General features: G+C 45.0%; 3 protein-coding genes across 4 annotated transcripts in view; 1 reads left to right on the forward strand and 2 right to left on the reverse strand.

Annotated features, from left to right (window-relative positions):
• The window catches only part of LOC148006834 (uncharacterized), a 17,725-nt gene extending 13,308 nt beyond the window's left edge, over positions 1-4,417 (forward strand). Inside the window, exon 3 of the mRNA XM_087596225.1 lies at positions 3,553-4,417. The gene's annotated coding sequence lies outside the window, so the exon portion shown is untranslated. The remainder of the gene's footprint in view (positions 1-3,552) is intronic.
• Positions 1-7,457, reverse strand: part of Zc2hc1b (zinc finger, C2HC-type containing 1B) — a 37,698-nt gene extending 30,241 nt beyond the window's left edge. The window contains exons 1-2 of one of the 2 annotated variants that reach the window (XM_087649789.1): positions 7,343-7,457; positions 1,354-1,415 (exon numbers count right to left, since the gene is read on the reverse strand). In XM_087649789.1, coding sequence (XP_087505915.1) covers positions 1,354-1,415; positions 7,343-7,370 — 90 coding nt within the window. In that variant the 5' untranslated portion in view covers positions 7,371-7,457. 2 annotated transcript variants of the gene reach the window in all.
• A 531-nt stretch (positions 7,458-7,988) lies between these two features.
• Ltv1 (LTV1 ribosome biogenesis factor) lies at positions 7,989-20,728 on the reverse strand. The gene is given in 11 exon segments (NM_001014157.1): positions 7,989-8,384; positions 8,582-8,782; positions 9,112-9,164; positions 9,449-9,588; positions 10,368-10,495; positions 11,350-11,596; positions 11,926-12,064; positions 14,346-14,433; positions 18,469-18,639; positions 19,832-19,963; positions 20,708-20,728. Coding segments are annotated over 11 exon segments (1,413 nt in total). The 5' UTR covers positions 20,711-20,728; the 3' UTR covers positions 7,989-8,273.
• Positions 20,729-27,002: the final 6,274 nt, after the last annotated feature.

Raw genomic sequence — 27,002 nt, forward strand, 5'->3', positions numbered from 1 at the left:
TTCCCGCTCCGGTTGCTATGCCTTCCCTACTTTTGGCCGGGATGGGCTCTATCTGTCTGGAACTCCAAGCCAAAGAAAACCTTTTCTTCCTCAAATTGCTTTTGGTCAGCGTGCTCAATTCACCACAGAGAAAGAATGCAAACGAATGCCGTTGCTTTCTGTGTCTTTAAGACACAGTCTACACCTTTGCCCTCTTCCACAACAACAACACTTGCAAAGTTGCTTTCCTTCAATCCCCCAAATGCAGCTTCTGTCAAAAATCTGCCCTCCTACAAGTCACCCATGTTGAACTACAGGAGAGGTTATCAGATCTCCTGATCAAGCGCTCTGTACAGCCTACAGACAGGCTTAAGCGTGAGACTCGGGAGTAAGCAATGTACACTTGACATTTACTGATCCCTAGCCAAGGGCCACACCTAGGTCTCAATATCTCTTTGGGGTGCAGCTCCTAGTTGGCAAGGTAACAGTGCACTGGAAGATACTGGTAGATGCTGGGCTGCAACAGGCCTGGGAGAGCTCCACCGGTGTCAGCAGCTCTAACGCATAGGTTATCCGGAGGAACAGATGGTTTCTAAAATTTCTCAGAAAAACAATATCTACAACCTCACTTTGGAGGTCCCTTACCTTTTAAAACCTCATATCATTCCCACGATACCATTATCATATTAAGACTTTCTTTTTAAAAATTCATCTTTCTTGGTCACCTCTTTGCAGTGTTGTACCATCTGTTTGGACCCCCTCCCATCCGTCATGCTTGAAATAATCCACATTTTTATTCAACCTTAAAGCCTGGAAACCTGATATGCAGTTAGTTTGTATCTGGAAAATTAGGTCTTGGAGCAGGCTTGTATCCATGCATTATATGTTCAAGTGGTATGAAACCTCCTTGAAACCAGAGATCCGTGTATGTGGCAAGGCAGAAAACAGAAAGGTTGCAGGACTTGTCAGAATTAGTGACAAATTTGCAGCTACGAGCCAAGTTTCCAGATGCCTGACATTCAATGCTCATTCCTCTCGACCAGCTAATTTCCCTGGTGTTTTGGCCTTGAAATTTGAATTTTTGATGCTTAAAGAAAAGGCGGAAGAGCCAAAATCTCTCAAGGGATAATTGCCTGTGCCAAGACCGTTCCATCTGGCGTGCTTTCAGGGAAAGCACGGTTAATAGGGTCGCTTTAGAATGTGGCACTCTCAGCCTGCCTCAGTGTCCTCCCGGCCTGGCAGGCCATGGGCTCCGGACCTCTCTTCCCAACCCCCTCCACATCTGTCTTTAATCTTGGCACCGTTGCCTCCTCACTGACTTGACAGTTCATTTAATTCCAACGAAACACATCTACAAAACGTCTTTATGTTTACCAGAACATCTGTTGCAAAGCATCTCCCACAGACTTCACAGGGAAATAACTTCTGATTGCCATCTGCAGGAGATTCAAGAGCACATTATGTTAAGTTTCATGGAACTGCTTGGCTGAGGAGAGACGAGTGACTGCAGGTGACCTCAGTCTCCTGACAGCATCACAGTTGTCCATCCCCACCACCTGCTTCCTCTTCCTCTCCCTCCTCCCCCTCCTCCCCCTCCCCTTCACCCTCCTTCCCCTCCTTCCCCTCCTTCTCCTCCTCCTCCTCCTCCTCCTCTCCTCCTCTGTAATCCCACGAGTTCTCTTTTAATGTAAACATCTCACCTAACCAAACAAGTAAACGGCACAAGCTAGAGGCGAGCAGAGTGTAATTGTTTGCTTTAGTAGGAAAATGAGGTGCTGAGAGCTATGCATTAGACATAAAGACGGAGTTAATATATTAGCGTACAGTCACAAATTATCTGATGGAAATGTCTTCAGGATTCTGCTTAGGCTGAAGATAGACTGTCAGTGATGTCTCAAGGAAAACTGGTCCATGTCTTCTCTAGACAAAGGAAGCTGCTCTATAAGGGGTTGGAGAGGTGGCTCAGTGGGTAATGTTGCTTGCTGTACAAGGATGAACACCTGAGTGTGGATTCCCAGCACTTAGATAAATGCTGGCATGGTGGTCTACCTACGCATGCAACCCCAACACTGGAGGGGAGTTAGGTAGATCCTGGGCTCTCACTGGCCAGCTACCCTGGACCATCACTGAGATCCAGCTTCAAGTGAGAGGGCCTGTGTCAAAAAATGACATAAAGAACAATTAAGACACCTGACATCAATATCTGGCCTCTCCAACACATGCATGCACAAGTGTGTGTGTGTGTGTGTGTGTGCGCGTGTGCGTGTGCATGTGTGTTTGCGCACGTGTGTTCACACATGCAGCCACACACTTTAAAAATAAGGAAAAATTAAGTGTTGCTTGAAGATATAAGTCTAATAAAAATTGAATTTCTACCACAGGACTAAAAGTCTTGCAAGCAATAATTACATATACTGAAAAGCACTCGTTCATATCTCTAACATAGAAAAATGGCAGCAAATGGGAAGATGTGTTACTAAGTTTGAAGACAAAAAAAAAAAAAAAAGAAGTTAGAGAAAACCAAAACATTATGGATGTCTAAGAGCTCCCATTTTAGCACTTCTTTTTGCTTTGTGGGAATTTGTGTATATAAAGATTTATTTATTCTTTTTCAGTTTTAAGTCTAAACCTAGGGGTTCCATTCTGGAATAAAAATATGGCTTTTAGTCTGCAAACAAAGGGAGCCACAGAGACATGCAAGTTCTCAAGGGACCCTGCACAGACCCGTGGAGGACTCACAGGACATATATGACGATAGACGGGCGTCTGTCAATGGGATGGAGAGAATGTATTGCAGATTCTCCAAGGTGACTTGAGTTTTGGGGCTGAGGATGGGGAAGAGAGAGAAACCTGAATGTTTGGGGACAATGTAAAGTTTACAGGCAGGAGGCCTGAGGAGACCGTGGGGCTGTGGCTAGAACTAGGGAGTTGGAAAACAACCCATCTTAGGAAGAAAAAGGACCCCACTCTTGGAAATCCTGAGTTCCACAGAGTTGTCCAGCCAGCAGGATGGAGATGAGGGAGGCCGGGGTGAGGGACGCAGATGTAGGTTCTGGGGGATGAGGTAAAGCAGAACACCGCCAGGGAAGAAGTCGTGGAAAAAACAGTGGAGAGAGGATCCTTGGGGAAACTTCCACTTAAGGCCAAGAAAATGATGGTGATAAGCCAGGAGAAGCAGAACACGGGGCCATGGAAGCCAACAGGGGAACCATGCGGGGAAAAAAAGGGGGAGGTCTGCTTAACAGGAAGCAGATGGCGGGCTGTACAGCCGTTGTTGATTTAAACGATCTCTTCACAGGTCTGTTAATTGGTGTTGTGTTCTCAGCATAGGTCATTCCACCTCAGCCCGCAGAAATACTCTCCCTCCTGTCCGGCTGTCAGCAAAACCATGTCTTAAAAATAAGATTCTCTGCAGTTCCGTCCCCCCCACTGCCACTCCCCATGGTCTTGTTAATAAATACTATTCAATTTTAAAACTGTCATTTCTCTCCAACAGTACTGAAGGTGATGGTGTTATTTATGTTATAATCATATTTATTTGGTTCTCTCCTTTTCTCTTGATGTCTTTTGTAGGTTCTTTCATGGGCTTTTCACGGTAACCTTGCAAGACAGGGCTGGTGTCATTTCAACAGAGAAAATGGAGGCTGAAGACTAAGTGACTTCTCACAGTCCACAGATTACATGGGGTAGCCCTGAGATTTGAACCAAGTCTCTGTCTCTACAAGGATTAAGACAAACGTTTCAACTGCAGGCTTTTATGGTGCCCCTGCTAATCTGCAAACCGCCAGAAGATCTTTGGTTTAAATAAGTGTATTTTAATGAACTCAAAGAATTAAAAATAACAGATATGATCTGATTCAAAGCTTGGATATGGAGGGAACCGCTCCACTCTGAATGACATTCGAGCTGGAAGCTTGTCTACGAGGAATGAAGAGGGTATCTGTCAGCCTTAACGACTGTGTTACACATAAAGTTCAAGGTCTGTCGTGGCAGCCACTCTGTGCTGACTCAAATGTAAGATTTGACTGCTATAACCTTAGAAGAACACTTTAAAACAAGCAAAACGCCCTCCACTGGGTAAAAGGTGTACCCATTCCTCAGAACACCACATAGAACAGAACTATTGATCCAGGCACCAGCCTAGAAGGATCTCAGTGCTCGGTGAGATAAAGCCAAGTTACGTGCTACATTGACTCCGTTTGTAGAACATCAACTGTCCAAAGCCAAAATGACAGGGATGGAGAACACTAGATTCTCAAGTGGAAGGAATGGCTGGTGGGTAAGGAAGTTGGATATAAGATGGCGGAAGGAGGGGTTGGGGATTTAGCTCAGTGGTAGAGCGCTTACCTAGGAAGCGCAAGGCCCTGGGTTCGGTCCCCAGCTCTGAAAAAAAGAACCAAAAAAAAAAAAAAAAAAAAAAAAAAAAAAGAAAAGAAAAGAAAACCGAGTGTGAAGGGAGCTGCCCCCAGAGTCATTTATGTGCACCTACTGTTGCTTTTGTACATCTGCACTTGCGAGGACACACGACATGCAAAGCATACTATGTGGCCCTTCCCAGATATGGCTTGCTGACTGATGAGTGAGGTTTAATTTAATATACTTATTAAAAATAACGTACGAAGCTGGGCGCAATGGCTCATGTTTGTAACGTCCACACTTAGGAAGCAGGACTGTCTTGAGTCCAACTTCGACCTGGACGACAGAAACTCAGAAGAGCACAAGCAGCTGGGTGTGGTAGTAAACACCTTTAACCCCAGCACTGAAAAGGCAGAGTTCATAGCCACCCTGGTTTACAGAGCAAGTTCTAGGACAGCCAGGGATACACAGAGAAATCCTGCCTAGAAAAATAACACTAAACAAAAACACCCACAAACTATAACACCGCCCCCCAAACCCCTGAAACCAACCAACCAAAAAGATTTGTGAATAGCATGTTGATAGATTTTATTTATTTACTTATAAAAAGAAACACACAGTAACTACATCTGTCTGAATGGTAAGAATGAAAGTGATTCACATTAGTTGGGTCTCTGCACTTTCTTTCCTCCTTCCCTTCTTTCTGTCTTTACAAACAGGTTATCACTAGTTTAAAAGTCAGAGCCACTTCAGGCTAGTTCTTTAGTTCGGTGGTGACACTGAGCTGGAAGTAGGTCTTGGTGAGCTCAGATCCAGAAATACAAGCCAAGCATGCAGCTTGTAAGCAGAACTCCTCCAATGCCCAGTGAGGGCTTCCAGGAGTCACTCGGTGCCTTGCTCGATGACATCTGCACACAGGTGCACATTCTGGAAGCTGAAGTCACACCAAGGGTCTGTTTAGGTCATCTCTAAAACATCACAACTAAGTGTCACAAATGCTGTCTCTGCAGGAGGAAGCTGTGTTTAGGGGTCCCATATAAATAAACGGTTTAAAGGAAAAGGGCTATGGTTTAGTGTAATGAGTTAGGCAGTTTTAGAAATGAGTAGGGGAAAGACAGATTTAGAATCGATCCAGAGGCCGCTGGCTTCTGTGTTCTGTTATTTGCACAACAGGAATGCGTTTGTATATTACAGATTTCAACACAAGTTTCACAACTAACTTCCAAAGCACTGGAATCTTCATCTTCTGCCTCTAACTAGGTCAAACAGGCATATTAAGGAATCCCTGTCAACACATAAAAACACAAATAACATTGAATATGTGGTCAGGGGTTGGGGATCAGAGCTACTCTCAACTGATGGGATGCCATGACATCACAATGCAGGCTGTGGATACTATCATAGCTATACAGTGCACTGAGACAGCATGCACAAACGGGTCCAGCAGCAAAGACGCACACACTTATAATACTACCAACGTGTCTAATTAGAAAGCTTTGGAATCAATCTAGGAGAATGCTCCGACAAGACTAAAATGTAGTAGGCAGAGCCAGTGACATGGCTCAGCGAGTAAAAGTGTTTACTCAGGGATGGGGAGATAGCTCAGTGGTTCAGAATGTTGGTTGCTCTTCCAGAGGACGTGGGTTTAATTCCCAGCACCCACAGGGCAGCTCACAAGGGTAACTCCCATTCCAGGGATTGTGATACCCTCACACAGACAGACATGCAGGCAAAACACTAATGTTCATAAATACAAAGACAAAAAAAAATGCTTAATATAAAAGATCCACGACCTGAGTTCAATTCCTGGAACCCACTTAAAGGAGGAAGGAGAGAAGCTCCACAATGCTGTCCTTTGACTTCCACCATGGCACGTGCATCTATGCATCCCATAGTGATAAGTGAAAAATTTCATGATGCCGACTTGGGATCCTTTCTCCTTACGAACCCTTGTGACTCTATCACTGTACAACCTCAAGTTTAAGTCATCCTTTTCTAAAGTGTCCCAGCCTGGACCCACCCACCCATCCATACGCCAGTAAGACTGTCTACCAAATCCCAGCTGCTAGCCCAGGCAGGACGGTAGTGGTAAAGCAAGTTTTTGCTCTCCAGCTTTTCTCCAGAGAGAGGAGCCTGAGAAACCAGTTGTCCCGTATGTTGGTGATACAGAGAACCCAACACAGGAAGAGGAAGTGCCAGGGAGGCGGGCAGCTTTTTAGACATGTGCTCTGAAGGATGTCAAGGTGACAGGGGAGCCAACGTCGAGGAAGACAGGGAGTACCCAGGTCCTCCTCACAGGTGGTGCTTAGCAAAGTGACAGCAGCACAAATCTGTCTCCAACCAAGGACTTCTTGAAGGCAGAATCCGACTTCCACGAGCTCCTATTGTTCAACGCAGAGCTCGAGGGTTTGGTTTTCAACAGTTTCTAGAGGACGAAGAACTGAGTGTTTGACTGTGTGAGGTTTCAGGTCTGGGGTGCGCAGGGAGAACAAAACATTAGGAAATCCACTCAAGTCACCACAAACCTGTCCTCCACAGCATAATTTCCACCTTTATGTTATATTAATTGGCCTTCGTTTCTAAAGACTTGGGGCTCAGCTGCGTTTTCTGATTTTTCAAAATAGATCAGTTTGACTAGGCCCAGACCGTGATGACACCGTGTGCCCTCGGCTCTTGGTGCTTTGGAGACGGTCAACGTGACAGATGACCCATCCAGTGAGGAGTCACAGTCCAAGTGTTCACATAAAACCACGACTAACTCTGCCTCTGCATGTTGGCATCAAGACACTCCAATCCCCACACTTCCTCAATGACAACTATGCTGCTTTGTTTTTGGTTGTTTATAAGATAGAATTAAGCTATTACTGTTCAGAACTCTAGAAGAAATACAGTAATTTAGATTTACATGAATAGAACTTACAACAAGATGACACTTATCAGCTTTGGAAAAGACACTAAACTAACAGCGGGCTGGCACTTCTAAATCCAGGTATCAAATGTCGCTCACCTGACACAACCAGCTGTGCCTCAGCCATTCCATCCCTCTCCCTGACCAACACGGTCCCCACTGCTCAGGGGCAGATGACCACGTAGAAGTCACAGTTTACCAAATAATGATTATTATGATGGAGTCACTGCCTAAACCTTGAATCAGCCTCTAGATGTGAGAGCAAGAACATCTCATCAAAACCTGGAAACTGTTGAGTATGTATTTTAATAAACAGTGGATGGTTCCAAACATTAGACAGTGTTGGAAAGAGAGACTTTCTAGGTTACAGTGAAGTAAGAATTCTTGATTGCTCCAGTTATGCTGTTCCTAAATCCCAAAGGGAAAAAGCCATCTGCTCTCAGGGCAGGAAATCCCAACCATGGCAACTGCAGAGCTCATCTCCAGTCCTTCTGAAAGGGTGGCTTTGTGTACACGGGAAAATCAGCCTCTTACCGTGGAATCTTGTCAGAAACACTCTTCTCACCACTGAGAGTAAACTCAGCATTTCAAAACTGAGCTTAACCAGATCACTTCTCTCAGACTGCAAATTAAACCATGGAATTTCCAGGAAGGCGTGGAGAGGTTTCAAAGAAATATCTGAGAACATCTGCGAACAACGACTCTGACAACCATACAAATAAATGAGCACACCAATTCCGTTATGTTATGAAGACATTTTCCTTTAATTTATCCAAACATTTGACTTTCATGAAGTCATTTATTTCAGAAGAAATATAAGCGTATAATATTAAACTTACAACATTATAGTATTTACAAGATGATAGCTGACAAGAGAACCTTGCCTGTATGAAAATACAAATACTCTATTTATCTCAGCTATTTGCATAGAAAAACAGCAGGGAGAAGCTCACCCCTCTTTAGATCCTGTTAATTCTGGAGCATAACGAAGACTGCTGACACGGAAATAAAACTTATGAATGTCCCACATCTACAGTTTTAGACCTTCAACGTTTTTCTTCAAGTTCAGCAGCTCCTTTTCTTGCCTTCTTTTCTCCAGTTTGAATGCTAGCTTGTTAGCTTTCTTTTCAACTCTTCGTTCCTGTACCAGAGGATCCTCAGGTTACTCACACATTTATACAGACACACACATACACACACGCGCACACACACACACATACACACACATACACACACACACGCGCGCACGCACACGCGCACGCACACACACACACACACACACCCTTCCACCACACCCTCCCAATAGCTCCCTGCAAGGCCCTCATCAGGCAGAGCTACCTTCCGCTCCTCCTTTATGGCCTGCTTTCTGGCTTTTTTATCCTCTTTGCTCTCAGTTTTGAGACGGGGCTGGGTGGACACCTTGGGCAGATCACTGCTGTTGATCATCTGCATCCGTTCGACCTGCTTTGCTGTGAGGCCTTTCTTAGGTAGGACATGGAGAGGTATCCCCGTCTTAGAGGACAGGTGGATCTGTTTGGGCTGAAACAGGTAACACAGCACTAGTCATTCCCACTCCTACTCAGAACAGCTCACTAATGACACACGCCTGGTGCTTTTCCTACTAGCACTGCCAGCCACAGAGGGATAGTTCCGGTGAGAAAGGTCATTAATGATAAACTTATATTTGTATGTGTATGTCTACGTGAGTGGATGCCACATGAAGGGCGTCATGGAGGTCAGAGAGGACATCAGGTCCTTTTCAGCTGGAGTCACCAGATGTGCGTGTGTCCTCTGAAGAGCAGGAAGTAACCCTAACCCAGCCACCTCTTCAGCTCTGAAACTGGAAGCTCCCGGGTACCGCTACTTACTTTTGGTTCATACTTGATGAGCTGAGGGTGGTTGTATAAATTGGAGTATGTACCTTGAAAAGGAAGACAATTCGTCAGTCACTTAAGCACTGTAAGATCGTCAAGGCGCCTACTGGTCATTCTATGTCCCACGCTTGTGTTTTCACAGTAAAACGCACACCCAGAGCCTCTCTGAAAAACCGTTTTGAACTAATTTATAACTAAGAGGAGCAATCATACTCTTTCTCACAAGTTCTCTCAAAATTTAGCCTCTACTGCAGCACGTCCACCTTCCCACCATCACTGTAATCACTGTGGTCCTGCTGGCAGCTGCGGGACTGCACGATAACATACTTACTGCAGATGGATTCACAGTCCCACTTCTCTCTGGCTTCCTCGAGAACCACAGTAACGGTCTCTTCCTTCTCAGACTCATCGAGCTCATTTGCTGCCAGATCTTGATCCTCAAAAGGCTCAAGAGTATTCAACTTTACACAGCTTTTTACATACATTTTATAAAATGAAACAGGATAAAGAAAACATCAAATTCCATGTCAGTCAAACAGCTAGAAAACTTTAATTCCTAGTCCGTGCCTGCCGTGTTCCCTACATGTCTGTAGACCTGGGCTGCTGCACTCTCCTCCCAGGGACTCTGCACATTTGCTCTGCTGATAGGCACATCAAATCTAGCTGCATCTGTACAAGGTTACGCATTACACAAGATGGCAGACTCCCTAAGACGAACACCAGCTGCTCGTCTATCTCTCTAAAGTATGCGCAGAATTCACTTAAAGCCTATGGCCCCTTTCGTGCTGTGGAAACTGCCTGCCGCAGTGTCTCATGGACCAAGACTTGCGAGCAGATTTTAATACCTCATCAGCTTCTCTCAGATAAGAGTCCCTTTGATGCAGATGCTGACCGAGCAAATACTTCACTGGTAAGCTCTGGTAATCAACTGAAGAAAAGCTTATCTACTAGCCATAACTGTTCTTCTGGGAACACCCACCATTTCAGAAAAAAGAAGAACCAGACATTTTTAAGTTGTGATTCTTCAACATGAGGCTAGAAGCACCACGTTGTTTCCAGCTCCAGCATCTCTTCATACTAATTTCCCACCATAATCTCAGTTACTGTACCCTGATCTCTGATAATCTGTTACTGTACCCTGATCTCTGATAATCTGTTACTGTACCCTGATCTCTGACTGTGTGGAGCCTTCTCCACCACAGTGACTGAGAATGGGAAAACCCAGCAGCTAAGGACAGCGGCTGACGTACTTCTCTGCCTTCTCCTTGTAGTAGTCGTTCAGAACCTCCTGCAGCCGACTGCTGTCCACTTGAATGGTGCCTTCCAACTCCGCATTATCCAGAGCTCCAATTTCAACGTCATCATACTGTTCATAAAACTTGAATGCAAACAACCAAGAATACGCCATGAGAAACAAGTCACTATGTTCTTCCTCTACACGGTATTTCAGCACTACTAAAAGCTCGCACCTACCACTAATGTATCAGCGGGGAGGAAGCACCTCTGACAAGGGCAGGAAGACTTATATGCTGCTAATACTGCTGTGCTTTACCTGAACTCCTGCACCTCCTGATGAGTGTGTGTGCTTAACAGCTGGGCAGGAAAGCGGGAAGCTAACACTTCTGTGACAGGGCAGCAGGCCGAGAGCTCACAGACTTTATGTACCTTGAGTGAAGCATTCCCTCACCTGCTCACACAAGACCTACTGCGTGCCAGACACGACACTTTAGGACTCTGGATGTTCCCTAGAGAAATCATCTCTCCCCTGACCCATCAGAGACGCGTGTACTGTAACAGTGGACAAGGACGTAAATAAGCACATCAGAGATGCTGTCAGAGGTAGTAAGAGCTGCAGGACAGAATGGACGAAGAGCTGGCCTGGCAGAGCAGCGCAAATCTGTCCCCTCCGACCTTTGGCAGTCCCTCACTCTCTACTTTGTTTTTAGTATTAATTATACCTAAAGAACTAAAGAAAAAAAAAGTAAATGCAATTATGCTAAGCCTGCCAACTCTTAGGAAATTTTGCAGATTATGGTCAATGCAAAATCAGAACAGCAAACCAGATGTCAGATGTTCGGCTCTTGGGACCTAATATGTCTTTCCAGACCAGGGTGTAGCTCTGCTCTGTGTTGACGCCACAGGCAGTTTCTAATCCTGAAAGGTTTAACTTTGGCTCTACCGTCTCTCCTGCACGGGGAGAAAGTGCCCAGGGACATTTCTCAGGGGCCTCACCTTCTCAAACCTCTCATCATGTAGAGTAAGCTGTTCATTTCTCCTCATGACTGAGGAGGTCATGGAGTACTCTGTGAAACGGCTTTTGGTTTCCTCTTCCCAAAACAGGTGCTTTTTCATGGCTTCCCGAGGGGAGCCGGGGGCAGATATGTCACCTCCATCTGACAGAGGGCCTGTAGAGCCACAGCCATCGCTCCCGTCCTCGTCCATGTCTTCCCACTCATTGCCATCGTCTCCGTCAGACTCCCTAAAGCCAACAGGTCATAAGGTGCCTTACAAAAGAACTTAAAAACCAACAGGACACAGTAACTTTACACAAAATCGGGAGCTACTTCTGGAAGGCTCCAGGGAATGGGACTTGAGGTGGTGCTAGCCTGGCCTGGCACGGTGGGAAAAGCCACCAGCCACCAGGACTCTGGGGTCTCAGCTCCGCTGACTGACACAGTATGTTCAAATCTATTTTTCACACTAATGCAGATGTCTTGACTATGAAACTGTCTTCCTCCGTGGTTAGGAGCATGGTTAACCCCCCCCCCCCACACACACACAGACACACTTGGTAAGCCCCACACATACAGCATGTCCATCCCCTCTCCTCCTGTCGGCTTGCTGGCCTGAAGAATAAAGTCATCTTCAAGGAGGTTTTCTGGGTCATCAAAGTCAAAATCATCATCAAGAGCTGCAACAATGTCTGGATCGAAATCTAGTCGAGGTCCTGAAAGGAAAAGAGAAACTGAGTTCAAGTTAACCTTGGCTTCACTGAGTCGGACACCCAACTAGGCCACACTGCTACAAAGAACACAAAACGGGAGGCCCCAGATCTGACTCCCTCTGGGAATGAGGAAGCCACTCCGTTCACTGTGTATATTCACACCTACTTAAATACTGCAGACAAGAGAAGGATGCAAAAACCTAAGTCCAGTTTAGGAAGTCAGAATAAAAACCATCCTTCTTCAATGTTTCCTAGTAAAAACACTTCCGTCATGCATCCACACTACTAAACTGTCTTTTGAGCAGAACTCCTAAATTTTCACCTGCAGAAAGAATCCAGGCTTCAATTTCATTTATTAGAAATGAATATTTGGTGACTTTGTACATGTTCACAAACTCCGACTATTATTATTATAGCTGCGTAAGTCTATTTAATGAAATGAACTCAGGAGAATGCTTTCCTTTGACATGGCTGCCAGTGAGGTCTGCTCTGCGCCCCTGCCCCCCTGCCCAGCGCACGCTTTATTCGTCCTTGCACAACCATCTGGCATGCTGAAATGCATACAGTGCACAGTAGTTGACCTTCTCTTGGTGTTGCACATAGTCAGTCTGCTGTCCAGAGCATCTTTTTTCCCGGCCTCTTCCTCCTCCTTCCACCTGCCTTCTACTTCAGAAAGCAACTGGGTTCAGGTGAGGAGGACACTTGCCAGCATGCTCAGAGCTTGGTCACTCACTCACAGAGCTCTTCCTGAACGACCACAAAGAAATCAGCGTTGCTGTTCTCTGGTGCCCCTTACATTTATTCTCCTGTGCCACAACTATAATGTCCCAGTTGGTATCTTCCCAACAGACATCGATCCCTCAGACTAGGCCTAGGCTTTACCTCCGTTTACCTGAACACTCCACACTGGCCACTCGAGAATAAATCAATGAAACAACATGACAAAAGCAAGTGCTGGTTAACTTAGGAAAAAATATTAAAAACTGCTTCTGTGGACCTTTGTTTTAAACTACTACAATGGCGGCACTCAAAGTTATCTTTAAAGAAGCCTCAGTTTATCTTGAGTGAATCACAAAATAAATTTCTTCCAAAGACATACTATTGTTCAAAATTATAAGGAATACTGATAACCACATTATCTTCGTAAGAGAGCACATGAACTTCCCTTTCTAGATTTCCACGTTCTTCTCCAAGTGAGACCTGTACCTAGGAATGAAGTACACCTAAGAATCTGATGACCACACTCACTTCCTCTTCCTGTTCCATTATCCGGATTCTAGACTTAGCTCAATTGTTTCAACTCTTTACTGTGGATGGAAAAATCCTGTATCGTTGTGTTTCTTTTTGCAAACACAAATTTTACTGAAATGAAAACTTAAAGAAATGAAATTCTTTCTTCCGCCTGTGAGCCTTAGCCTTTAACAAATGAGCCACTATGAACCACAGCCACAACAATGCCCAGCACAGCAAGGTCTACCCAGGAATTCAGGGACGGTAAGACACACTGAACTAGGAGAAGATTCATGTAAACCTAGCCAGCTACCGACAGAGGTATAGTGAGTGGTAAGGTCATGGACCCTACTTCTGCCACACTCCTACATCAGTGTCATTCCCAACTGTATTCTAAATAACTGTTCTTCTATCTACAGATAGGTGTGGCTCCCACCCTTTACAAAGAAGTCTCTCATCGCAGTAGAGAAGAAATGAACACCGAAAGCCACAACTGCTCTAAATGCAGAGACAACTGACTGTGGAGTAGCCAGACCCAACTGGGAAATCTAACACAACCTCCACACTAGGGCTAAGAAACATCAAGAAAATTGGTTGGGAAGATTTTTAAGGGCCAGAGGTCAAAGGTAAGGTCTATACAGCACGAGCTGTACCCATGGAATCCTAACCATATTGTCACCTAAATAAGACCCATACATAGAGAGCACCAGCTGACTTCCCAACATGGGTGGTGATGGAGGAGTTTCACAAGGCCCCACCCCAGATCAAAAGCTACAACTGACAGCCTTGGAGAGAGGGATAACCAGCCTTCTGAGACAACCTTCCACAGCTAACTAAGCCCAAACATGCACACATGGACAGCATGAACTGGTCCCAGCAGGCTGTGTTCATACACATGCATACATGCCACAGTAACTGAAGAACCAACATCATGAATTGGAGAGGCAGTAGGGAGGCAGGGGAAGTGAAATGTGGGGTAGAGATCATGCAAATGCAGTACTCATGTATGAAACTTTCCAACAATAAAGTAAAATTTTAGAAATGTTAAACTCACCTGAAACTGGAGCTGCTTTGTTTAACAGTCCAACATCTTCTTCAAACTCTGACGCAAACACTGATGAAGGCAACTTAATCCCCGTGCTCTTGAGGAGGAAACCACACAGCTGTTAGGCTTACTTAGAGAACATTGCTCAGCCACTGTACTAGACTGGAAACCATGCTTTCAAACTTCACGTCCAGCCAGCTAGCTGTCCAGCCAGCTAGCCGCAGGCTGTGACCACACCTAAGTAGGCTTGCTACGGTTCACTCCAGAGGAAATACTTCAATTCACTCTTCGCTAGAACACTGAGGCTGACAGCGGGCGAACCTCATCAGTTGACCAGTGCTCTGTCCTCACTAATGGAGGAAGAGGCTGAAAGCAGTGTGCTCTGAAGTCAGTGGGTCAGTGGGTCAGTGAAGTCAGTCTCTCCTGTGTGACCACCTTACCTTAGGTCTCTCCGTCAGTAAGAAGAGCACAACCATGCGTATTCCCCTGACCTTGAACATGAGTTCAGTGGTTGGCTTGGCCTCACATAAAGGAGAGAATGCGATGTGAAGACAGAGAGAGACGGAGAGAGGCACCACCATCTAGGGCTCTACAGACTGCTGGAAGCCCAGAGTCAAATGAGCGGCAGGATCTCCTCAAGTCCTCAAGAAGGAACTGAGTCTGCCAAGAGCTTGGTTTCAGACTTCTGGCCTGCAGACCCGACTGTCCACCGTAAACCACTGTCTGGGGCAATGTGTTCCCAGCCTCAGGAAGCTGGTACATCCTCAGGTCTCTCACCTGTGTGCCAGTAAATCTCAACACGCCAGCACCACCCTTCCAGGACCCTTTCACACACTACTTCACTTAATCTCCAAGCTGTTTCAGTGAAAATAAAGAAAAAGCTCAAAAATCGAAAAGTTACATGCCTTGAATCAGTCACTAAGGAGATTGCACATTTAACCCACACTTCACAACTCTACCTGCCCGGAGTCTCAAAACTAATGCAGTTTTTTCCTCTTACATTGGAGGTGACATCCCACAGGTCCAGCAATGGCATGGCCTCTATTAGAACCAGTTGTCTTACCTCTAAAGGAGGTCACAAAGTGCCTGTCACTATGTCCCTCTGAACTCTCATGCACCGTGACTCCATTCCTTTCCTTTGGGCAACACCCTACAGTGTTAATGAAGTCACTGCGGAGCTGCCCCGTTAGTCCTAATTCAGTCTTCTCATCTCTGCCAGATGTGACCTTCCCGCACTCTTAACAAGTCCCAACTTTTCAAGGCTCCTTAAGATCCAAGCCTACTCTAGGAATCCAAATGTCTGTTACTTGGCAAGAGACCACAGGAGCCCAGCCTAGTTCCTCACTGTAATGTAATAAGTCAAAACAACTTAGTGAGCACACACAAGCCTGTCACTGTGATCCAAAACAGCACCGTAAGTCTGTCCTGACGAAATGTTCTTCCACGTTTGCTGGTCAGCTCAGTTCCTGTGAAAACCATCCTGATACCTTCCTCGTGTGTAACCCTTCGCTGTCCAATCTTAATATGCAATCTACTTAATACATACACTCTGACTGACCCGCTAGCTTTCACTTCCTCTCCTCCATCAGCTAGTATGTGAGGGTGGACACAAATGCTGTGTCTATGCAGAAGAACTCAAGACAGCTGCCCTCACTGGCCACAAACCGAGCACTGTAGCAGGGCAGTGCTGATGGGCCTGGACTTCCAGCTTTTGGGAAGCTGAGGACAAAGAGTCAGATTTCCAGGTTGTCCTGGGACACACAAAGAGAGAGCCTCCTGAGGAAGGATGAAAGAGGACGCTGGAAACCTCCTTCTGAGACACAAGGGCACAGAAGCTCACAGCTGCAGTGCACACACAAGCTGTTACGACATGTAAAACGATATTCCCAGTGGCGTAACTATGGGGTAACGAGTTTTCTTCTTCCACTGTAAAGTCATTTCAAAACAACAAACAAACAAACCAACCAACCAGGGACTCATGTACTCTGAGCTGGCCTGGAACTCGGAGATCTGCCTGTCTCTGCCTCCCAAGTGCTAGGATTAAAGGCGTGCACTACCATTCCTGGCTAAAATCAAAATATTAAAACAAACAAACAAGCCCAAAGACCTTTATGGAGACAGTATTCCCATGCCGTACAGTTCACCTATCAACACACACACCTGTGTGGCCCCGTCTACTACTGTCCACCCCCATATCATGGTCATCGTCACCATCACTGTGGAGTCTGTGTAGGCCAGGACAACTTATGGAGTTGGCTCTCTTTCCAGTTTTACATGGGGCTCTGTGGATTGAGTTTAGGCAGTAAGTTTGACAAGAGTCCTTACCCACTGGGCCTGCACTAGTAATTCTGTGAAGACTGTGATAAGCAGTCATGATGGCGCAAGTCTGTAATCCCCACACACAAGGTGAGGATGCAGGAAAAGACATCTTTATGTATTTACTTAAAGCAGGGACGTCCTACGCAGCCTTGCTGGCCAGGAAGTCTGCACGTAGACCAGACTGTTCTCAACTCAGCCAGCCCCTTGCCTCTGCTTCCTGGATGCTGGGATTAAAGGTGTGCAACCATTTAGTATTTTTAAATCAAGTCTGAAGTGGGGTTTTCTGTTACTTTGAATGGAGAATATCCAATATCTTGATCTAACCAACAAAAAAAGTATTAAAAAAAGGATGGTTAAAACATTTTTTTTTTTAAAGATTTTTTAGAGGTTATAGTGATTCTTCTTAAAATTCTGAGACTAAGGAGGGGTTTAGTAAATTTGCCTATGGGATTTTTTTATCAAGCCTTGAAAAGTAGTCACATGATCAAATAAAGGACAATTCTGACCCTGATATGTTTAGTTTTCCGCTCTCCTCTCCCAGCAGTAACTGTGCTGTCCTGTGAAAGGTAAGGCAGGCTCCGGCAGGCACGTCTACACCGCTGCTCCCGTGGCCTCACAGTCCTTTACTGTGCGGTACTCAGTCCTTCCCCCAAATCAAACAAGCGTTGGAAGCCGGATTTTTACAAAGCAAAATAAATTCCGCCTAAGCCGTTTCGTTCTAGGTTACTGTATACTGGGTTCCAACATGGCACCTTCAGGATGTGCATCAGGCCTGTTTTTAAATGATTTGATCTGTATAAATAATTGTCTATATGAGCACAAATGAACTGCCCACTTAGCTTTATTCTGTTAAGAAAAGTGATTACTCTTACTCAAAATGAACTAAAGACTAAAAGCTAGCCTTTCTCTGTGTGGTAGAGAACACCGTTCACCATGTTGAACAGTGCTGTGACCTTACTAAAACTTTTCTTCTTAGGAAAGAGAGAGCAGCTGGGCAGGAGGCCCTCTTCTCCCTCAGTGGGGCATAAAAGGTAGAGTGGTGAGTACCCTACTATACTGGGGACAAAGGCAACTCAGTCCTGTGGTTACAAGAGAAATGAACTGGTCAGCTGCGCCTCTCCTCGGACACACCCAGAAGCCTGGCTCTTCTATTTCCTCAGCAGTGAGCTTTGCTCTGGAAGAGCTAAGTCATATCTTTCCTCAGAAGAGATCTTCCATCGCTCCTCTTTTGTTGAAAATCCCTATAAATGTCTTTCCTTTTTTAAGTGCCAGGTAGTAAAATGAAAGGCCAAGCTGGTGTGCCTAAGGGGCCTCCTCAACGTCAGCAGGCACCAGGGGGATCTCCACGAGCAGCACCAGGCACAAGTGAGTGCGCCTGTTTGTGTTTAAAGGGTGAAGGCAGTAAAACGGCCTGCAGCCCTGCTGAGGGGATTAAATTACTCCATTACCACCTGTGCGTGCTGCTCTCTAAGGCTCCCTTGCAGTGTTCACAAAGGTGTCACAGATCTAAAAACTCCACACCCTCGACTGTTTATGATCACAAAACAGCATCAGGATACAGAATGTCCTCTGTTTTTCTTCTATGGAAAATGCTGCCTGCCATGAGGCCAAGCTCTGAACCTGACAGAAGGCTGTTAATCTTGCTAACAGCTCCTGGAGAAGTGGCCCATACCCAATGGTGCAGATATACACGCGTCTGTAACAGTAGGCAGAGACTACGCTCTTCACACCAACACCATTTACCGCCCCAAAGGTACTGACTTGGAAACGAGGTGTCTCCTCGGTGTTGCACGGTTTTACATTTAAAGCTTACCGGGAACACCGAGGTGTCTTCTTCCCCACGGCTGGAGTAGGTGCTGGGGGTGGAGCTGGGAATAAGCTCTGCGGGGCCGGATGGCTCCCTCAGGTGTTGCAAGTAGTCGTAGTCATCATCGAAGAACACGCCGTACTTCCTCTGCTCTGCTCGTCTTTCCTCATCATTTACCTTGGACAACAAGATGGCATCAGTTGTCCTGCCACGAGTCAGGATCCGTGTAACTTTCAGGAGGTAGACAGCACGTGAATACTGGCCGACGGGAATCACTAATTCTTGATAAATACCCAAACTACGGAGAGTCCAAACCAGAGCGCTACATAAAATTATAATGAAATGACAACAAGCCAGGCTGAGGCAGACCATCAGAACCCACAGTTATAAGACAGGCCTGAAAAATGCAGACGACCTTGTTTCAAAGACCAAGTGAAACAGGAGCACATCCACATGACAAGAACGAGAACAGCTCTCTCAACCAGGCAGTTCTGCATGACAACTCCAGGTGAGAAATATAAGTAGCACACACTCAAAAAATGTCACTGGAGGATTATGAGAAACAATCTGGAGACTTTGACAGTAAGCATAGTTTCTTGTACTTAGACCCAAAGAAAGCTTTTCAGTGGTGTAAGGGGTGGCTTTAAGGAAAAGCTAAGTGCAGGCCAATGCCCCCCCCCCCCCCAATCCTTAAAACACGTCTTACATTTTTAAATGAGTGTTTGGACTACATGTGTGGCTAGGACAGACTGGAGTATCAGATCCCCCTCCAGCAGATGTTACAGATGGTTGTGACTGTACAGACGGATGCTGGGAACTGAACCTGGGTCCTCTGCAAGAGCAGCAAGTGCTTAAAACACTGACCCATCTTTCTAGCGTCCCCCAAGACCTTTATATGAGCCATCTTCAACAAGCGTAACGCTAGCATAAACCAGCTTCTTCAAGGCCCCTTTGGGACGTCCGAAGCTAATTCATGGGCTCAAATGCTTTGTGTTTCGTGAGATGAGTGACTCGGGGCAGGAATACAAATGGAAGACTACTGTAACACAGCAGAACCCCAAGAGAAAGCAAGAGATGGAGCACACCACCACAGACAGCCTAGATGCTTTATCCTGTCAATCAAGACAAATACACAACATCAAACATCAGCGCAAAGATTGGAAACCAAGTCACGGCTCAGTTTTTTTTTTTTTTTTTTTTTTTTAAGAGGACCAACTTCTGAGAGTATCAACTCATTATTAAACTCTGGGGGCATATAGTTCAGGGGTAAAGTGCTTGCCTGACACGCCTAAGTCCCCTGGGTTCCACTTTTCAGGACTACAAAACTACTATTCACCTAAAAACTTAGTGGCCACAGGACAGGACCTACCTTTTGTGTAGGCACCAGAACTCTCTGCGGTGCGGTTTCATCTGCTGCCAAGGGGTCTCTCTGGCTCCGGTGGACCAGGTGAAAAGACACAGCTTTCTTCTTCTCTATAAAGGGCTTTTTCTTTCTGTGAGGCTACAAAATAATCAGGAAGGGCCGCTAAAGTGGGCAATTCTACTGCCAGAGGAATATTTAGTAAGCATGTGAAGGGTGAACAGATATGTCGAATTTGCACATCTAAGCCAGACAGCAGTCCCTGCCTCCTGAAGGATCCATATTTACCTTCTCCACCAAACACTGGCTAGGTACCCTACCTACTCTGAGACACTTGTTCAAAGGTGTTGGGAATATGGCAGTGGGACAGTCTAAGAGGCTCTCCGTTCTTAACAAGCAAATGAGTAAGGACAAATGACCTTAGTGAAGGAAAGTCAAACAGGGTTAAGTTCAAATGCCTAAAGTCTTTTGTAGTGGGTGCTCTGAGAAGGTCCCCGAAAAGTTGGCCGACACTTCATCTAACAGACAAGCAAGGTTTAGACTATTTACTCCACATTCTTAGGTGTTCTTCAACTCTGGGTCTGGAAACCGAGATGCTAACCAGGTGGCTGAAGTGGACCCCGGAAGCAGGGGGCGGGGCTTGTATCACAGGGACGGAGTTAACCTAAGCCGTCAGGACCGTAAACGCCCGGGATTTTGCAAAAGGGAAACCATCTTTCTCCTTCCGAAGTGCACCCGGGGTGACGAAGGTGACTGGTGCCGGGATAGTGACTGGTTTCGGGGCACCAAGCCGCGCGGCCAGTGGCCTAAGCCAACCGCAGGGAGCGGCGAACAGACATAACCGGAACCCGCCGGCTCCCTCCCGGAGCACCGCGGTTTTCTCACCATGATGAGGCAGGGACTCCCTTTCCGGAACCGCGAAAGCCGAACCGCGACTCGCCGGTACCTCCCGGCAGCTCTACACGTGGGTAGACAGGTCTAGGACAGCACGTCACACGATGGCATGGCAAAGAGCCAATCGCCGAGGAGCCGCTAGACTGCAGCCGGAAGTTGCGTGAGCCCGCGGTGAAGGAACGTTCCCGGGAACTTCCGGGAGGTGGGGCTAGCAGGACTCTCTCTCTCAGTGGGCGGGGCTTTTCTGGCTGGAGTCGGTGCAGGTTGGGAGTAGCCTACCTAACTGGAGTTCTACCTGAAGGCAAATGTCCCGTCCCTACACCGGGCTGATGAATGTAACGTTATCACTGAAGATATTCCACACCTATTCTTAACTGAGAACAAACAAGACAAAAACAAATAAAAACAAGACCAAGCCTGTGCAGGTTCATGGAAGGAAAGTAGTCACTTCCCTGACTTCTTGACCTAAGGGAAATCAGTTGCTTATGTTCAACCAAGGCGGAACTCTAATAGGCAGAGCCTAACATCTCCAGAGTCTTCATTTTACATCTTTTGATCAACAATTCCCAGCAGTATCTTATCACAGACCCTACGACTCTTGGTTTTAGGGGCATTTGACGTAATGTATTCTGAATCTCTGATGACTGCTTATTTTTTAAGATGAAAACCAATAAACTGAAGGTGGTTTTTTTGTTGTTGTTGTTTGTTTTATGTAGCCCAGCCTCTTGTCCAACTTGAACTGCACTTCACTAGTGACGGGCATGTTCTATTTATATGATGCTGAAGATCGAACCCAGCCAGAGCTTCCTGCATGCTGGGTGAACGCCCCACCAAGTGTTCTATGAGCACATCTCCATCCCCCATGTTTTTGCTCACGTATTTTGCGGTACCTTAAGCAAATCAGATTTTAAGTGTAATTGCTTAGGAAGGGTTCCATCAGATCTCGGAGAAAAGAGTGATGAAATAATTCAACATTCTGTCAGTAGATGTTTGCTTTCTCCTCCCCAAGTGGAGAGAAAGTTGCTAGTGTTTTTTGTTTTTGTTTTTGTTTTCCCCAATGTCTGAGTTCTGTTGGAATGTCTCTATAATTATAGTCAAATATTATCACTGTAAATGTTTGTGGGCTAATGTTCTTTTTCTACAAGAAAAACAATGGCAATGTTTTAGGTCAGGACCACGCAATTTGTCATGAGAAAATGCTTCGTAAAGCAGATATATTGTTTAATTTATCTTTACATTAATTAGCCATTTTTATTTGTTACTTGAAAGTAAGATTCATGAGGGAAGTGCTGGTTCCATTTCAGTCCATTTTATTTACTACTAGATTTAGTTCTTGGTACCCACACCCAATACATATTTGTGTATGTGAATTAATGATCTGGCATTCTACCCGAATGACCTATTTCCCCACTAGGACTCTGTGAGAGTTGCTATTAGGTGCCGTTATGATCATTTTCGCTGCAAATCTAAGTTCCCAGAAGAAAAAGCCATACTCGTTTTGAAGATTCTAAACGACTAACTGGAACTTCATGATTGTGGAAAGGTTGGAATGTTGCAGACACACAACCAAAATATGTTGGCCTATATTCAGTACCCCCCTTAGCAGCTAACTCATTGTCCTCCTCTGTGTCTGACCTAGCAACCTTTTGCCTATTAGATAAAACATTTGACATACCTTCTTGCAGATCACTGTTTCCACCAATCCCAAAGCTAAGAATGCTGTCAGCTAGCATTCTTTTGACCAGGTTGTCCTTAAACTAAGAGATCGTCCTGCCTTTGCCTCCCAAGGGCTGGGATTACCGATGTGGGCAAACACGCCAGGCTAAATGGCTGAAGACCTTACTCCTCCTCCTCCTCCTCCTCCTCCTCCTCCTCCTCTTCCTCCTCTTCTTCTCCTTCTCCTTCTCCTACTCCTCCTACTCCTCCTCCTCATTCTTCTTTGTGTGTGTGTGTGTGTGTGTGTGTGTGTGTGCCAACATGCCAGGCTAAAGGCCTTCCTTTTCTTCTTTCTTTTTCTCTTTCTTTCTTTTTTCTTTTCTATCTTTCTTTTTTCTTTTTTCTCTTCTTCTTTTGTGTGTGTGTGTTTTTTGACCGGCTCTCACTACGTAGCTCTCTGGCTGTCTAGGAACTTACTGTGTAAAACAGTCTGGCCTTGAACTCACAAAGATCAACCTATCTCTGCCTCTGGAGTGCTGGGGTTAGAGATATACTTCTTTAAAGGAAAATAATTAAGAGAAGTTCACGTGTCCAATTCCACTTCCATAGTTAATCAGGACAATTTGAATCTGGTCCTGGATATGGAACTCACATTTGGTATAAGGGTGAACTCTTTTTTCCCTCTGAGATGAGAGAGAGAGAGAGATGTTTTGTGTCAACATTAGAAACACCAAAGACCAAGGTATCAAATATGAGGCTTTTCATAGCAAACAGAAGGGCCAGGTGGAACATTTGAGGCATGACCTGGGTTTCCAAACCATATTGTTAATGATATGTATATTTTACACATTTATTGCTGTAAGGTAAACACCAACATACAGCCAAGTGTTTCTACTCATTAGGCCATCTAATTCCTTTCACAGGCCCAGTGAGATAATACTGAAATGTTTGACTGACATTCAGAGAATTGAAGTTACTGACCCAAGGTACCAATGTATGTGAAATGTTGAGCCTACTTTAGGAAGGTCATACTCTTCCCCACATTTTTTTTTTTTTTTTGCTGCCTCTCAGTGAAATCAACCAGCATATTCCGTTGTTTTTCCCTTCTAAATTTCCATATGTATAGTTTCATTACCCAATTTATTACGCAGTTCATTTCGAACACTCATCAAGTCTCCTCCCTAGATACCGTGTCTACATTCTGGCATCAGGCTGAAGTCAAACTCTTGGATTGTTCCTGAGGCTCCATCTCATCTTAACATCCTGTTATTCTGCCAACTACTCTTCATATCCCAGCCCCGTCAAGCTGTTCGTAGGTCCCAAAAGCACCTGGGCGAGATGGGCTCTTTCCTTCCTGTCTAAAAGGCTCCCCTCCCCTCGTTGTTCCTTACATTTTAGCATTCTGCATCCTAGGCTGGAGTCACCCCAAGAGGGATGGCAAGGGAATTCTTCAAACGGATTTGCCAAACCATTTGGAGATGAGGTCAGTTGAGATTCCAAAGAAAGGAGCAGTAAACACCAGGGGGATCAGTTCAAAGTCCATATGCGGATTTAGGAAATGTGGTTCAGAGCCATGACAAGTTTCTATGGTTGAGCAACAGATTTTCATATTTCCGTCCGCTGGGAACTAACCTACACAGCTTTATCAGTGCCTGGAAATGTTCAAGGCTCCATCCTAGGTTCAAGTCTACAGGGGAAAAAAAACAAAAACGTGCAGCTGGCCAGGTCATGGAACAGTCAAGGTACTCTGTGTTTCTGTCAGAGCTCAGAAGAAAAGCAGAGAGGTCTGCAGGGCTCTCCAGCTCTTTCTCTAGAACACTTTTGTTTATTATTCAAAAGGAGGGACCATCCCAAATGTTCTCACAGTGTTATTGACTGTGCTGTACTGCCCTGCTCAGTTCCACTAAACTGGAAGTCCTTCTTTCCCTCTGTCCCTATAGCCTGACCCCGTAACCTACTGCCTCAGCTACATAGAGAAAGCTTTGCACTGATTTCCCTGTTCAAAACCTTTCACATTAGGAAGAGAGAACTGTCTCCTCCCATGACCAATGCTCACCACTTAAACGAGGTGGCACATGCGCGCCTGTTCACATTTACTCACAGATACACATAAATGATAAATATAAAAACGATTTCAAATTGAGGACTGCAAAGTTTAGCGATTTCTGTCTCAGGGCAGAAAGTCAGTCCCTGCAGAAGACAGAATATGAACCCAAGTGCAGGCCCTGGATCAGTGAAATCCTTAACTACCGCAGTACATTCTGCTTTAAAAATGATTTTTTTCCCCATCAATGAATACATGTGCTAATCTTACCGGATCAGAGATAATTTTGAGTGCTGACTTAACAGGAAAATGTTGTTATTTATTATTCTATTTTTGCTAAAGTGCCTATCAGTTGGGTTGAGGGTGATGACTTTAAACCCAAACCATACTTTTACTTTCTAATTAGCATCCTGTAATTAGCTGCATCTATTTAGAAAACGGTTAAACATAATTTGTGGTTTTGGTCTAGGCTCTGGAAAGTTGTTTTTCCTACGTGAAACTAACCATTGAAAATGTGTTTATTATGCTAGCCTCATTTCTAGCCCTCTCAGTATTTCTCCTACTTAGAGAACTCTTTTCCATCAGCCGCACTTGACAATTGCAGGACAGCAGGAAACCAGTGCACACAAGCGTAGAGAATTAGTACTTGGGGTAGGGAAACTAGATAGACTCTGAAGCAGTCACTCCAGGAGTTATAAATTACATTCTTGACAGCGTTAATCGTGCTTACAGAGGCAGTTAATTTATAAGAAGAGGAAAATGTATCCGGGTGGATATACCAAGATGTGCACTGAAGTACCGCTTGTAACGGGGAAAAGTAAAGCAACTAAAAACCCATTCATGAAAAGTTGATCGAAGAAAAAAAGACCCCCCCAAAACATTCCTACAATAGGCTGCTCTGAAGATGCCTGTTCCTCTGTCTGACTGACTAACTCAGATGCTTTAGAGTGTCAGAGAAGATAATGGTGGCCAAATACCTTGGGAGATGGCAGTTTTGAAAGGTGTGAGCTGTAAAAGAGAGAAGCATTGTCCATGGAAATAGCAATGCAAACACAAAGAGATATCTGGAGCACTATGCTTACAACCATGACTAGCAGTTATTCTAAAGAGCCCAGAGGGGAGTGCAATGAAATTTCAGTGGCCACCATATTCTAAGGGGGAGTGAAAGAATATTCCAGAGGGGAGTGCAATGAAATTTCAGTGGCCACCACAGACCCTTCATCATCATATGTGTCTTTCTATTAAGAGTTGTGCTAATAGTTTCCTCTGAGATTCAAACATCTCATTTCTTAGTGGAGCTCCACATGTAACAAGAAGTAAAGAACTCAACTCAGATGCCACCAGGAAGTCCCTGAAACTGACCAGATATGCATGAGTCCTTTCCCTCCCCAAGAATTCACAATAAAGACTGCTGAGAATCACCCCCTGACAAGCCTAGCAACCAGGAAGTAGCTGAGGCCAGCTGAACTGTGCATAGGAATCAAAGAATAGCCAAGCTGGCTGGAAGAGGGTCAGATCAACTGGGTCACTTGGAAAGACTTTCTTCAGCCTGTGTGAGCTGCCTGCTGCTGTGCAGTGAGATCCAGTTTTCCCATTTTGGTTAACTGTCACTCTTGCTGGGATGGGTTTTGGGAATGGTGCCCTTGTGTTTCTGTTCCTGTAAGTAACCCCCACCTATAGTCCTTTAGCGTACTCCAATAAAACTCAGTGCTTTACCAAGTTGGATGTTCGTGGCATCTGCACTTTGATCAGTAGTCAGTTCCCTATTTGGGGCCATTAACAATTTCTTCATGTCTCTTTAGGAAAAGCCAGTCACAACCCTCATGTCTCTGTAACTGCAGGAGATTAGTTCCTGTAGGTCCAGAGGGTGCCTGAGTCTCTCTGTACCTCATTTAGACACTCGAAATAGTCTCTAATGACTTATAATTCTGAATTCAAGCCAGTGCAAGGTAAATGCTATGAAGTTGTTATACTGTATTGTAGAAAACAAAAAAAGTCTGAGCTAGATGTAGTGGCATATACCTATAATTGTATGTCTTTTGTGGCTGAGGCAGAATTGTGAGCCTGGACTACATAGTGACAATAACATGGGGAATAAAAATAGGGAGACTATATATGTTCATTAAAGATACAACTCTAAAGAGCTCCCTTTTTGTTTTATCATTGGTTGAAGCTACCAATGAGATCAGATTCTTAAATGCAGAGAACAGAACATATTATATAAAACACACACGGAAATAAATGCAAGGGCTAAACAGGTTAGAAATATATAATCGAGGCTAATAAGTATTCTAAGTGATACAATTTAAATGATTAATTGTGGCACTTGCATATCTGTAAAGTTAGCACATCTGTTTTAAGTGTTATCAACGAGGCAACAGGTAAATATTACATTTAGTCCAAAAAGCTAGGATATGGTCAGAAAAGGAACATTTGGAAACATGTTCTTCTACAATGAGGAAGGGAAGCAATTCGGACCTGTGCTGGATAGAATTCATGCACATACCTACCTAGAAACAAGAATAGTATTCAAACTATTTCCTGCTTTCATGGGGCCTCCCCAAGAGTCTAAATGGAAAGGAGATA

The sequence above is a fragment of the Rattus norvegicus genome, chromosome 1, assembly GCF_021556685.1.
Source record: "Rattus norvegicus strain SHRSP/BbbUtx chromosome 1, alternate assembly SHRSP_T2T, whole genome shotgun sequence".
NCBI lineage: Eukaryota > Metazoa > Chordata > Mammalia > Rodentia > Muridae > Rattus > Rattus norvegicus.